The sequence below is a fragment of the Aquarana catesbeiana genome, linkage group LG01 (genome assembly GCF_042186555.1).
Source record: "Aquarana catesbeiana isolate 2022-GZ linkage group LG01, ASM4218655v1, whole genome shotgun sequence".
Taxonomy (NCBI): Eukaryota; Metazoa; Chordata; class Amphibia; order Anura; family Ranidae; genus Aquarana; species Aquarana catesbeiana.
The window spans coordinates 408,249,800-408,262,137 of NC_133324.1; the positions used below are offsets into that span (position 1 = coordinate 408,249,800).

The following is a 12,338-nucleotide window of genomic DNA, read 5'->3' on the forward strand; positions in this document are numbered from 1 at the left end:
AAAAATGTAGCAAGTGGTGTCTTAAAAAAAAAAAGACACCAAATTGAACTGTTGGTCTTAGTAATTCTCAGTATACTAATATGTAGTACTAATTATATGGAATGCCTGACACATCTCACATCTGACTGCTAACATTTTGGATCTGCTTATATTTTTCTGTTTTAATATTTTTATTGAAGTTTCAAGAATCCTAACAAGCCATGGTTTGCCCAAGCAGGGGCGACATCAGACAACCATGTAAAGAAACAGCGTATGAACATAACAAAAAAAACTGTTACCAGGACCATAGAGGACCAAGTTAGGAATTAGGCAGGTATCACAGGCTATAATACGCTATTGCTTGGAGGACAGCAATCTGATAGCCTTCATATAAAGAATGGAAGGAGAAAAGGAGGGAACAGGTAAAGAGAAGAAAAGAAAGAGAAAGAAGAGAAAAGAGGAGAGCGGCCCTAGGAGAGGGCGAGTACCACGAACGTGGGATTTATGCAAGCAAGCTTTAAAGTCAACCATAGTCAGGGGCAAGGACAGGAAAGAATAACTTGTCCACGGTTCCCAGATTTTCAAAAATTTTGCATGTGAATCCCTCAATATACTGGACATCTGCTCATTAACCATCAGAGCTTTCATTCTGATTTTCGTCCACTGGAAGGTAACAGCTGCGAACTTTCAGCCATGGGCAATGGTCCACTTGGCAGAAATAAAAAGGTATGAGGTCAATTTCTGATGGGGTGCAAAGAGGCCTGGTATAGGGCAATATAAGGGAGCTAGCCAGGCATCCTTTGGGACCATCACATGGAATAACATCTGCTGTAGGCCAAGGACTCTGGACCAGAAGCCGATCAAACGTGGGCAAGACCACCATATAGGATCTGCTTACATTTTTAACAGTGGAAACACCTAAATGGTGCTGTTGGTTTCTAAATTACACAGAGAGACACCTGCATTTTTCAGTAGTTTGCATTAACCTTCATGTAAAAGCATGGCTTCCAACATTTTTTTATTTGAGGGACGCTCACTCTTTTAAAAACAAATTATTTTGTCACTCTCTTCTCACACAAAATACTTTTTTTTAGGCTTGAAGTACACACCTGTCTAAATAATTTTACTGTTCTTCTTGGGGTTAATGTCACAAAAGGTGAACGGCTACCCTCTTTACCATTGTTCTTGCCAAAAGACCAGTGTTTCCTGGTGGCCTGGCCCTTTTTGGAATCAAACAGATTTGTCTTGGCGATTCTAAAAAGATATTTTTACCAGAAATCCTTTTTTCTTGATACAGATTTTTCCACCTTTTTCTGGTAGGACAGGCCGGGATAGTTTGTAGGCTGGATCCAAAAGTCAGATTCCCCTCAAAAAGGATAACGCATAATCTAGTTTTTGAAGCAAGTTCCCTCTTCCACACTTTGAGCCATATACGAATGGAATTATTGGGTGCTGTAGCTCTAGCAGTAGCTTTCCACTGCCGCATCTGCTGAAAACGCCACTGACTTCACTACCAATGGAAAAGACTCTTGAATCTGGTCCAGGGGAGTGTTTGATGAAAGTAGATGATTAAACCTTCTGAACCACGCGTCAGATTCCTGGCCAAGCAGATGGATGCTGGACCTAAAGAAAAAGCAGAAGTGTCCCAAACTCTTTATTAAGATTCTGCCTTTCTGTCCATATGATCCTTGATCATACTTGACTGCTCAAATGAAAGCTCAGTAAACCATGGGAAACCTGTGATAGGGTAACGGTCAATCTTGTACACTTTAAAAATAGATTTTTCTCGGAATTGAAGGGGATCCTACGTTTTATGGGTTTTTCCTGCTTGGCCAGGAATCTGATGCGTGGGCACCCCATCAGAAATTGACCTCATACCTTTTTATTTCTGCCAAGCGGACCATTGCTCATGGCTGAAAGTTCCCAGCTGTTACCTTCCAGTGAGTGAAAACCAGAATGATCGCTCTGATGGTTAATGAGCAGATGTCCAGTATATTGAGGGATTCACATGCAAAATTTTTGAAAATCTGGGAACCGTGGACAAGTTTTTCTTTCCTGTCCTTGCCCCTGACTATGGTTGACTTTATAGCTTGCTTGCATAAATCCCACGTTCGTGGTACTCGCCCTCTCCTAAGGCCGCTCTCCTCTTCTCTCTTCTTTCTCTCTCTTTTCTTCTCTTTACCTGTTCCCTCCTTTTCTCCCTCCATTCTTTATATGAAGGCTATCAGTTTGCTGTCCTCCAAGGAATAGCGTATTATAGCCTGTGATAACTGCCTAATTCCTAACTTGGTCCTCTATGGTCCTGGTAACAGTTTTTTTTTGTTATGTTAGTCGTTACACGTTCATACGCGGTTTCTTTACATGGTTGTCTGATGTCGCCCCTGCGTGGGCAAACCATGGCTTGTTAGGATTCTTGAAACTTCAATAAAAATATTAAAACAGAAAAATATAAGCAGATCCAAAATGTTAGCAGTCAGATGTGAGATGTGTCAGGCATTCCATATAATTATAAAGTATACTGAGAATTACTAAGAGCAACAGTTCAATTTGGTGTCTTTTTTTTTTTTTTTTTAAGACACCACTTGCTACATTTTTGGTGTAGTTCCAAAATACCTCTAGGACATACTGAAAAAAGCAAACATAAAGGTGAATAGATCATAACTTCCAAGGTAATCATTCTGAACACAGAAAAATAAAAATTCCATGCCGAATTTGCTTACATCATTCTCAAATCCCATTAAAAGTGTAAAATATATGTTTACTATTACACCTTCTTAAGGCTGCTAAATCCTGTGTTCCACTGAAATAGGACTCTCACCCCCAAATTTAACGGTGAAGATATTGAGTAGAGATGTGGTAGAAAATGGAAGATCCTGTCCTCTCTCCACAAAACAGACATGAGATCTACTCCAAAACTTGGTTTTACTGAAACAAGTTTTTAGAGTCCGAGGAAGGCAAATCGCTGTTGAGGAAGTTTCCTTGATTAGGGGGGCTTCTCACTTCTAAGTCATGTGTACCCAAAGGGAAAACCTTTTTGCTTCTCCATCAAACATTTGTTTGTATTCTTTTGTTGCCTCCCTAATTTTCTTTTTGTTTTCTTCTAGTTCTTATTTTTCTGAGCTGCTTGTATTCTTAATGCTGCAAATTATTCCCTTTACCTCCTGGGTACTTTTTTTTTCTACACTGAACTTTTTAGCTGTCTTTTCTAGTCATAAACCTATATCTCCCTATTCCCCTGGTTCCTTTCTCAATATAATTAAAACCAGTTTCGACATCTTGCATATGAAATTGCTTTCTGAACTAACCCATACAGGTTATTGCATCCCTTTCTCTGCACAATATGGTATGTTTATGAGTATTTTTTTTAACTACTGTATCTGAATACTGGTTCACTTGAGAAGAATCATTGATATTTTGTTTTGCGTTTTGCTCCGATTTATCCTATTATTTTGGATGCCAATCAGTTCTCTGTATTGGATGCTATGTTCTCATTTATCTGCATTTTGTATGCAAGCGCCTGAATTTTTAAGTAAAGCATTTATAAAAACAAAATGAAATATTAATATATAAATTTAGTAGTAAAAAAGTCAAACGTAAAGCTCTACAAACAGTGAAGCTAACAGTCCCTATTGTTGGTGAACTCTAGCTCTGACTTAGAAAGGGGTGTGTGTTGAGCTTCTGTAGAGAAAGCCCTGCTATCATTCAGAAAGCAAAGGTCCTTCTCTGCAGCATGCTGGCAGGGGACAGGCTTTTCTACCAGCTTTGTCAGCTTTCTAAACATAACAAATCGTAAGGCTTTCAACACCATCTTTTTTGATTCACCTAAAATGTGTTTAGCGTTTTCAAACGAACACTGTTGTGCTTTAAGTGAAAAAAATATGTATTTTAAAGTACAGGTAAGCCCAGAAACCTAGAATTTCATTACAAAATGCCAATTTCTCTAATGGTAGAAAACAAAAGTTGAGAAAAGTTTAAAGTATGTTCGTAATTTTTGGAATTGCAGCATCAGTTACTGCAATATCACCCAGGGCTCTCAGAAAAAAAGCAGGTGCACGTGCCCTCAGAGGTGTATGTGTAAGGTATGCGAATGGTTAAATAGGGACTACCTTTGGGAAGCTGAGACAACAAGGTGTGGGCAAACAACTTAGTCACCAGATTTGCCAGTAGGCTCCTTGAAGCTGACCTTTCCTCATTACTAACTTATCATACCCTGTTCTGCACTGTGTCTCTGCGTGGAGGTGGTCATTTTGGTAGATGCAGTGCTTCGCTTCCCTAGGCCCAGAGCCTCTGTAAATATTAACAGTGAGTAGCACAGCAGTGGCATCACCAAATTTAGCTTAAAGCCTTCTGAGACTAGCAGTCAGAGGCAACAATACCATACATCTTACACTGCTGATAATCAGCTATGAGGTTGTAGGTACCGGAGTGTTTGGACATCTTCACATACCAGGATGTGTGCTGCTATTTTTCAGGAGGCTTCCAAGTCTACATTTTTGAGAGGTACTACTTAGGCACAATTACCCTTTCTAAATGTTTCTTAAACCATATCAGATCCACACCTTTTTGAGTCCTATTCCACGTTGTAAAATAATATAAAGCACTGTCTTGTTAGCAGGAAAGTAAATAGCGTGGAACGGGAAAATACAGTTTTATGTAACTCTAGTTTTCTAACTTCTGTTGGAAGGTACTCAAAGAAGATATGCAAACATTGATCATTCTCACAGCTTAGAATAGTGTAATATAAAGTGCAAGACACTCCATATTTAGTTCATAAATGAATGATATTGATCTTCAAGCATGTATGCATAAGCTGCTGTGAATTGTTAATCTTTGATATTATGCAGTTAGCGATCTGCGTTTGATCTGTAATAAGAGTGTTTTTGGTTTATAGATTCACTTTCAGCTATTCCTTTGGAACAAGATATGAAGCCAGAAGACAAAAGTAATCATGACCTTAGTTTGGCTGCTTCTGGCCTTACCGAACTGTGCAGCTTTTTTGCCCCATCTGCTGACGTAAAGATAGAAGAGTGCACAAATTCAGTAGAGGAAGTGGACCAAAAACCAAATGGGCAGGAATTCCAAACATGTGATCCGTCTGAAGCCACTAGCATAGAAAAGGAGGAGACAAGCAGCATCACCAGTGATGAAGAGGATGATGTCAGTGACCTTGAGATAGCCGACTGTGGCCTGGAACCTGGAGAAATTCCTTCCATGTTAAATGATGGGAAACGATGCTCTGAAAAGCCCAATCTTTGTGTAAGAACCAGTAATTTCCTTCTATTTATTCTCGATCTTATTGAGCAGTCTTTAGCCAATTTTAAGCAGTATAAACGCTAGTCTCATTAATTTTTCAGCATTGGTATTATACTTGCTCATTTACTGAAACGGACAGAGCATTAATCACTTTAAACCAAGATGGATTTGATTGTACAGACCTGACAGCCAGGCTGTTGTACTTGTAAAATTAGCAGCTATCAGCATAAATCAAAGGACTACAGTGAGCATCATGTATGACAGGTTACCTATCATGTGCATAGTGCTGCTATGATAAAGTATAAAGCAACACTTCAAAATCCATGTACAGCTGGTTTTCTCTTTGAATTTACAGCTGTACTTAGGACATATGAATTCTGTGAAAAAGAAGCAGGCACAGAAGAAACATTTTCTGGGCACTGTCTATTTTTAACATGTGATTGCACATCTTTTAAACGTTGCTTTGTGTGTTAATTAAGATGATGTTGAAAGGGTCAATCACCTTGAGCATGCAACTTTTTATCACATTGAGGAGATCCACAAATGTTTTTTTTACACGAGGAAAATAGGTTACGTATGCCTGCTCTTTTTTCCTATAGAGTGACTGCTACATGCATATTTTTACCTTACCTTTACCCGTTTACTATGTTTGTTTTAAACGCAAACTAGCATAAAATAGGATCAAGTATATTTTTTCCAGTGTATCTTTAAATTCTATAATTTTAAAGGGAAACTAGTTTTTGATGAGTTTTTTTTTTTTTTTTTTTTTTTAAGTATACACAACTGCCTTTTAAACCTGTTTTATAGCATTTAATTACAGTGGGGGTGGAAAGTATTCAGACCCCCTTAAATTTTTCACTCTTTGTTATATTGCAGCCATTTGCTGAAATCATTTAAGTTCATTTTTTCCTCATTAATGTACACACAGCACCCCATATTGACAGAAAAACACAGAATTGTTGACATTTTTGCAGATTTATTAAAAAAGAAAAACTGAAATATTACATGGTCCTAAGTATTCAGACCCTTTGCTCAGTATTTAGAGGAAGAAGTACCTTTTTGATCTAATACAGCCATGAGTCTTTTTGGGAAAGATGCAACAAGTTTTGACACCTGGATTTGGGGATCCACTGCCATTCCTCCTTGCAGATCCTCTCCAGTTCTGTCAGGTTGGATGGTAAACGTTGGTGGACAGCCATTTTTAGGTCTCTCCAGAGATGCTCAATTGGGTTTAAGTCAGGGCTCTGGCTGGGCCATTCAAGAACAGTCATGGAGTTGTTGTGAAGCCACTCCTTCGTTATTTTAGCTGTGTGCTTAGGGTCATTGTCTTGTTGGAAGGTAAACCTTCAGCCCAGTCTGAGGTCCTGAGCACTCTGGAGAAGGTTTTCGTCCAGGATATCCCTGTACTTGGCTGCATTCATCTTTCCCTCTATTGCAACCAGTCGTCCTGTCCCTGCAGCTGAAAAACACCCCCACAGCATAATGCTGCCACCACCATGCTTCACTGTTGGGACTGTATTGGACAGGTGATGAGCAGTGCCTGGTTTTCTCCACACATACCGCTTAGAATTAAGGCCAACAAGTTCTATCTTGGTCTCATCAGACCAGAGAATCTTATTTTTCACCATCTTGGAGTCCTTCAGGTGTTTTTTTTAGCAAACTCCATGCGGGCTTTCATGTGTCTTGCACTGAGGAGAGGCTTCTGTCGGGCCACTCTGCCATAAAGCCCCGACTAGTGGAGGGCTGCAGTGATGGTTGACTTTTTACAACTTTCTCCCATCTCCCGACTGCATCTCTGGAGCTCAGCCACAGTGATCTTTGGGTTCTTCTTTACCTCTCTCATCAAGGCTCTTCTCCCCCGATAGCTCAGTTTGGCCGGATGGCCAGCTCTAGGATGGCCAGCCCAAACGTCTTCCATTTAAGGATTATGGAGGCCACTGTGCTCTTAGGAACCTTAAGTGCAGCAGAAATTTTTTTGTAACCTCGGCCAGATCTGTGCCTTGCCACAATTCTGTCTCTGAACTCTTCAGGTAGTTCCTTTGACCTCATGATTCTCATTTGCTCTGACATGCACTGTGAGCTGTAAGGTCTTATATAGACAGGTGTGTGGCTTTCCTAATCAAGTCTAATCAGTATAATCAAACACAGCTGGACTCAAATGAAGGTGTAGAACCATTTCAAGGATGACCAGAAGATATGGACAGCACCTGAGTTAAATATGAGTGTCACAGGAAAGGGTCTGAATACTTAGGACCATGTGATATTTTGTTTTTTCTTTTTTAATAAAGCTGCAAAAATGTCACCAATTCTGTGTTTTTCTGTCAATGTGGGGTGCTGTGTGTACATTAATGAGGAAAAAAATGAACTTAAATGATTTTAGCAAATGGCTGCAATAAAACAAAGAGTGAAAAATTTAAGGGGGTCTGAATACTTTCCGTCCCCACTGTATATTGTGCCTGCTTCAAAACTTTTTTATACAAATAAAGGTGATAAATGGTACATCCATCAGACTGTTTAACCACTTAAAGGTGTTGTAAAGTCTCATGGTTTTTCACCTTAATGCATTATGCATTAAGGTGAAAAACCACCTTTGCCACAGTTGCCCTTAGAGTCCCCCCTTTTTCTTACCTGAACCCATCTGTTCCAGCAGAGTGCACAAGCCCAGTGGCTCCAGCTGCTGTCTCTGTCCTTATTGGATACATCAATAGCAACAGAAGCCATTGCCCCCCCCCCACTGCTGTCAATTAAATCCAGTGACACGAGAGCGGGGAGCTGGGCAGAGTCCTGCTGCCTGTGTCAATGGACGCAGCAGCGAGACTCGGGAGGGCACCCACACGGATGCCCCAATTGAAAACTGCTCTCCGTGGGGGCACCCGATGAAGAGGAGGAGCCAGGAGTGCCAGCGGGGCATCCCAGAAGAGGAGGATCGGGGCTGCTCTGTGCAAAACCCTTGCACAGAGCAGGTAAGTATAACACGTTTGTTATTTTTATAAAAAAAAAAAATACAACATTAACATCTTTAACCACTTCAGCTCCGGAAGGTTTTAGCCAACTTCCTGACCAGGCCATTTTTGCAATACGGCACTGTGTTGCTTTAACTGACAATTGCGCGGTCGTGCGACGCTGTACCCAAATAAAATTGATGTCCTTTTTTTCCCACAAATAGCTTTCATTTGGTGGTGTTTGATCACCTCTGCAGGGTTTTTTTTTTTTTTTCTTTTGAGCTATAAACAAAAAAAGTCAGACCATTTTGAAAAAAAATTAAAAAATGTTTTTTACTTTCTGCTATAAAACACATCTAAAAAAATGTAAAAAATCTAATTTCTTAATCAATTTAGGCCAATATGTATTCCGCTGCATGTTTTTGGTAAAAAAAAAGGGGGGGGGGTATTGGCTTGCGCAAAAATTATAGTGTCTACAAACTATAGGATAGATTTATGGATTTTTTATTGCTTTTACTATTAACCACTTAAGCCCCGGTAGAATTGTCCCCTTAATGACCAGAGCACTTTTTACAATTTGGCACTGCGCTGCTTTAACTGGTAATTGCACAGTTATGCAATGCTGTACCTAAAGGAAAGTTGTGTCTTTTTTTTCCCCACAAATAGAGCTTTCTTTTGGTGGTATTTGATCGCCTCTGCGATTTTTATTTTTTGCGATATAAACGGAAAAAGACCAAACATTTAAAAAAAAAAAATATTTTCTACTTTTTTGTTATAAAAAAATCCAATAAACTCAATTTTAGTCATACATTTAGGCCAAAATGTATTCAGCCACATGTCTTTGGTAAAATAAAAATGTCAATAAGCGTATATATTTATTGGTTTGCGCAAAAGTTATAGCGTCTACAAACTAGGGTACATTTTCTGGCATTTACGCAGCTTTTAGTTTATGAATGCCTAGCTCATTTCTTGAGGTGCTAAAATGGCAGGCCAGTACAAATCCCCCCCCCCAAAAGGCAACATGTTGGAAAGTAGACACCCTAAGGAAATTGCTGAGAGACATGTTGAGCCCGTTGAATATTTTATTTTTTTGTCTCAAGTGATTGAAAAATGACAAAAAAATAAATACATTTTACACAAAGTTGTCACTAAATGATAAAGACTTTTTGGGAGCCTAGCCACGTACAGGACCCCGAAAACCAATCCCCGCTTTCAGGATTTCTAAGGGCGTAAATTTTTGATTTCACTCCACTCCTCACTACCTATCACAATTTTGAAGGCCATAAAATGCCACGATAGCACAACCCACCCCCCCAAACTACCCCATTTTGGAAAGTAGAAACCCCATGCTATTTGCTGAGAGGCATGTTGTGTCCATGGAATATTTTATATTTTGCCACAAGTTTGGAGAAAATGACAAACTTTTTTTTTTTTTTTTTTTGCACAAAGTTGTCACTAAATGATATATTGCTCAAACATACCATGGGCACATTCTGCTGCTTCTCCGGGTACGGGATACCACATGTGTGAGACTTTTTGGGAGCCTAGCTGTGTACAGGACCCCAAAACCCAGTCGCCGCCTTCAGGCTTTCTAAGGGCGTAAAATGGTGATTTCACTTCCTTACTACCTATCACAGTTTCGGAGGCCCTGAAATGTCAAGATAGCACAACCCCCCCCCCCTCCCATTTTGGAAAGAAGACACTTCAATTTTTATTGTTATCTCGGGGAATGCAAATATCCGCTATGATAGCAATAGGTAGTGACAGGTACTCTTTGTTTAAAAAAAAAAAAAAAAATCGGGGTCTATTAGACCCTAGATCTCTCCTCTGCCCTCAAAGCATCTGACCATACCAGGATCAGTGTGATAAAATGCTTTTCCAATTTCCCAATGGTGCTGTTTATATACATCAAAACCTGTGTCTTGAAATGCTCGTAGCTTCCAGTTTCTTAGGCCATAGAGATGATTGGAGCTGTTCTGGTCTCCGATCAGCTCTATGTTCAGCTGGTGGAGCCACCAGCTGCATTCTCTGGTTCCCTGGTGGGACAGGAGAGCCCGAGAAAACCATGGAAGGCGGGTGGGGGGAGGACGTTCTCTCCCACTGCTTGTAAAAGCAGTCTAGAGGCCAATTAGCCACTAGGATTGCTTTTACATGAAAGCCGACCGCTGGCTGAAAAAGAATGATACCAAGATGATACCTAAACCTGCAGGCATCATTCTGGTATAACCACTCAAAATTGCAGCAACATACTAGTACGTTGCTGGTCCTTGTTGGGCATATATTATAATGTTCTTCTTTTCATGCAGACTGTGGGCTGCGTGAAAAAAAAGAGATTGATTGGTGGGTATGCCCACCATTAGAATACAGCCCTTCATCCACCCACTTCTAATGATGGGCATACCATACATGCACCTTTTTTTTTTTTTTTTTTAACTGTGGTGGTGAAATCACCTCCTACAGCGCTGGAGTCGCTGACTTGTGTATCGTGAGAGCAAACGCTGTTGCTGTCAAGATAAATCAGTGCTGCAGCTGAATGGCGTACCTGAAAAGCAAACAACATAAGGGGTGATCAGCCCCCCTAGGTTTAAAAGGGCAGTGCCACATCCAATGCACAGATACATATAAAGGAGGATTCCCCTAAGTGGACTTTAACAGCACTTTTAAGAAATTAAAGGTAGTAAAAAGGTATAGCAGCGTATTAAAAGTAACACATTTTTTATTTAAAAACAGAATATATTAAAATATTGTATACATAAAGTTCAACGAAACATTTACGTAATAGACAGATTCATTGTTGTCACCAAACGGTGGGTTTTTACAGAAGCTCTTTTCACACCCAACGCGTTTTGGGATATACAGTATTTTAGTCCTTCTTCAGGGGTGTAGAAGAAAAGAGAGATTCATCTAGGGTAATTAGAGTGTAAAATGATGAGTGAATTACCACAACATGTAGATATTAATCCACTTGAAGTTAGATAATCAACAAATCACTTACATAATATGTTTCGTTAGGTTGCTTTAAAAACTTGAAGATAAGATAGCATTGGACATTAGTGCTGGTGGGGTTGCTGTCCCTTTAACATCACAAGGTAGTGTCACTTAACGGTAATCTTATTCAAGAGGTATTTTTTCTCACCTACCCCCGTCTTCCACGGATGCGTAATGGCCAGAGCAGTATACTGAGGCAAAAAAAGGAATCCCTATGAGTAAAAAGGAATTGAAGTGAGTCTAGGGGAGTGGGGGATCTTTGATTGGTGTGAGGAGGGTTAGAAATGGAGCTAAAAATTATAAATGTATAGTATGAGAAAAAAAATGTGGTGGAGAGTAGTATGTAAATATTGTATGTCAATGGAGATTGAGACATGTATAATACATGCTGTTTGTAAGTCAAATTGATAACTGAAAGTAAAACAGTATATAAGGCTGTGTGATATTATATTATATAATATTATTTATTGTCAATATAATCAGCTTTATGTATTGTGGGAGCAAGCGCTGTTGCTGTCAGAATAAATAAACCCGTGCTGCAGCTGAATGACATGCCTGCAAAGCAAATAATGGTTAACAATAAAACAAAGCAACATTACAGTATAACAGTAAGACATACCATACCTGCAAAGCAAATACAATAAAACACAGTTAAAATAAAACATTAGTTATAAAATACAGTAATAATAGAGAACAATAGAGTGGACAATAGAGAGCGAATATAAGAGAGAGAACAATAGAGAGAGAAGAAAATAGAATGACAACTATTTTTGGCTTTTTTTTTTTTCTGCATTTTTTCTATATAAACTGCACTACGTTCCAGATTAGGGTCTCTCAAAATGTGATGGCCATCTCTTCTTTGGAGACCCTGTGTAAGTGTACCCTAGGCCTGCGCAGGGCTTTATCCTACGTTAATACTCCACTAGTGTGTGTTTAGCGTTTGAAACAGTCACTGATGCAAAGACCAGGTTGGTCAGGACAGGAGGGACAAAAAAAGCGGGTGTCACGCCTAAATCCACCTTATCTGCAGACACAACATCTTCTTTGGGGTGTTCTTTGGGCAGGGGTACCAGGGAGTACATACAGAAAATGCCTCTCATGCAGCTGGCTCACTGCATTTGCATTGGGAAGTTGGGGCACAGCACCATCTGGAAACAGAAGGGCTGTAATGATCTC

General features: G+C 39.7%; 1 protein-coding gene across 2 annotated transcripts in view; it reads left to right on the plus strand.

The window, feature by feature from the left end:
• The window catches only part of KDM4C (lysine demethylase 4C), an 852,000-nt gene that overhangs the window by 434,876 nt on the left and 404,786 nt on the right, over window positions 1-12,338 (plus strand). For both annotated transcript variants that reach the window (XM_073635205.1, XM_073635203.1), the window contains exon 11: window positions 4,871-5,235. In XM_073635205.1, the coding sequence (XP_073491306.1) occupies window positions 4,871-5,235 (365 nt within the window). The remainder of the gene's footprint in view (window positions 1-4,870; window positions 5,236-12,338) is intronic.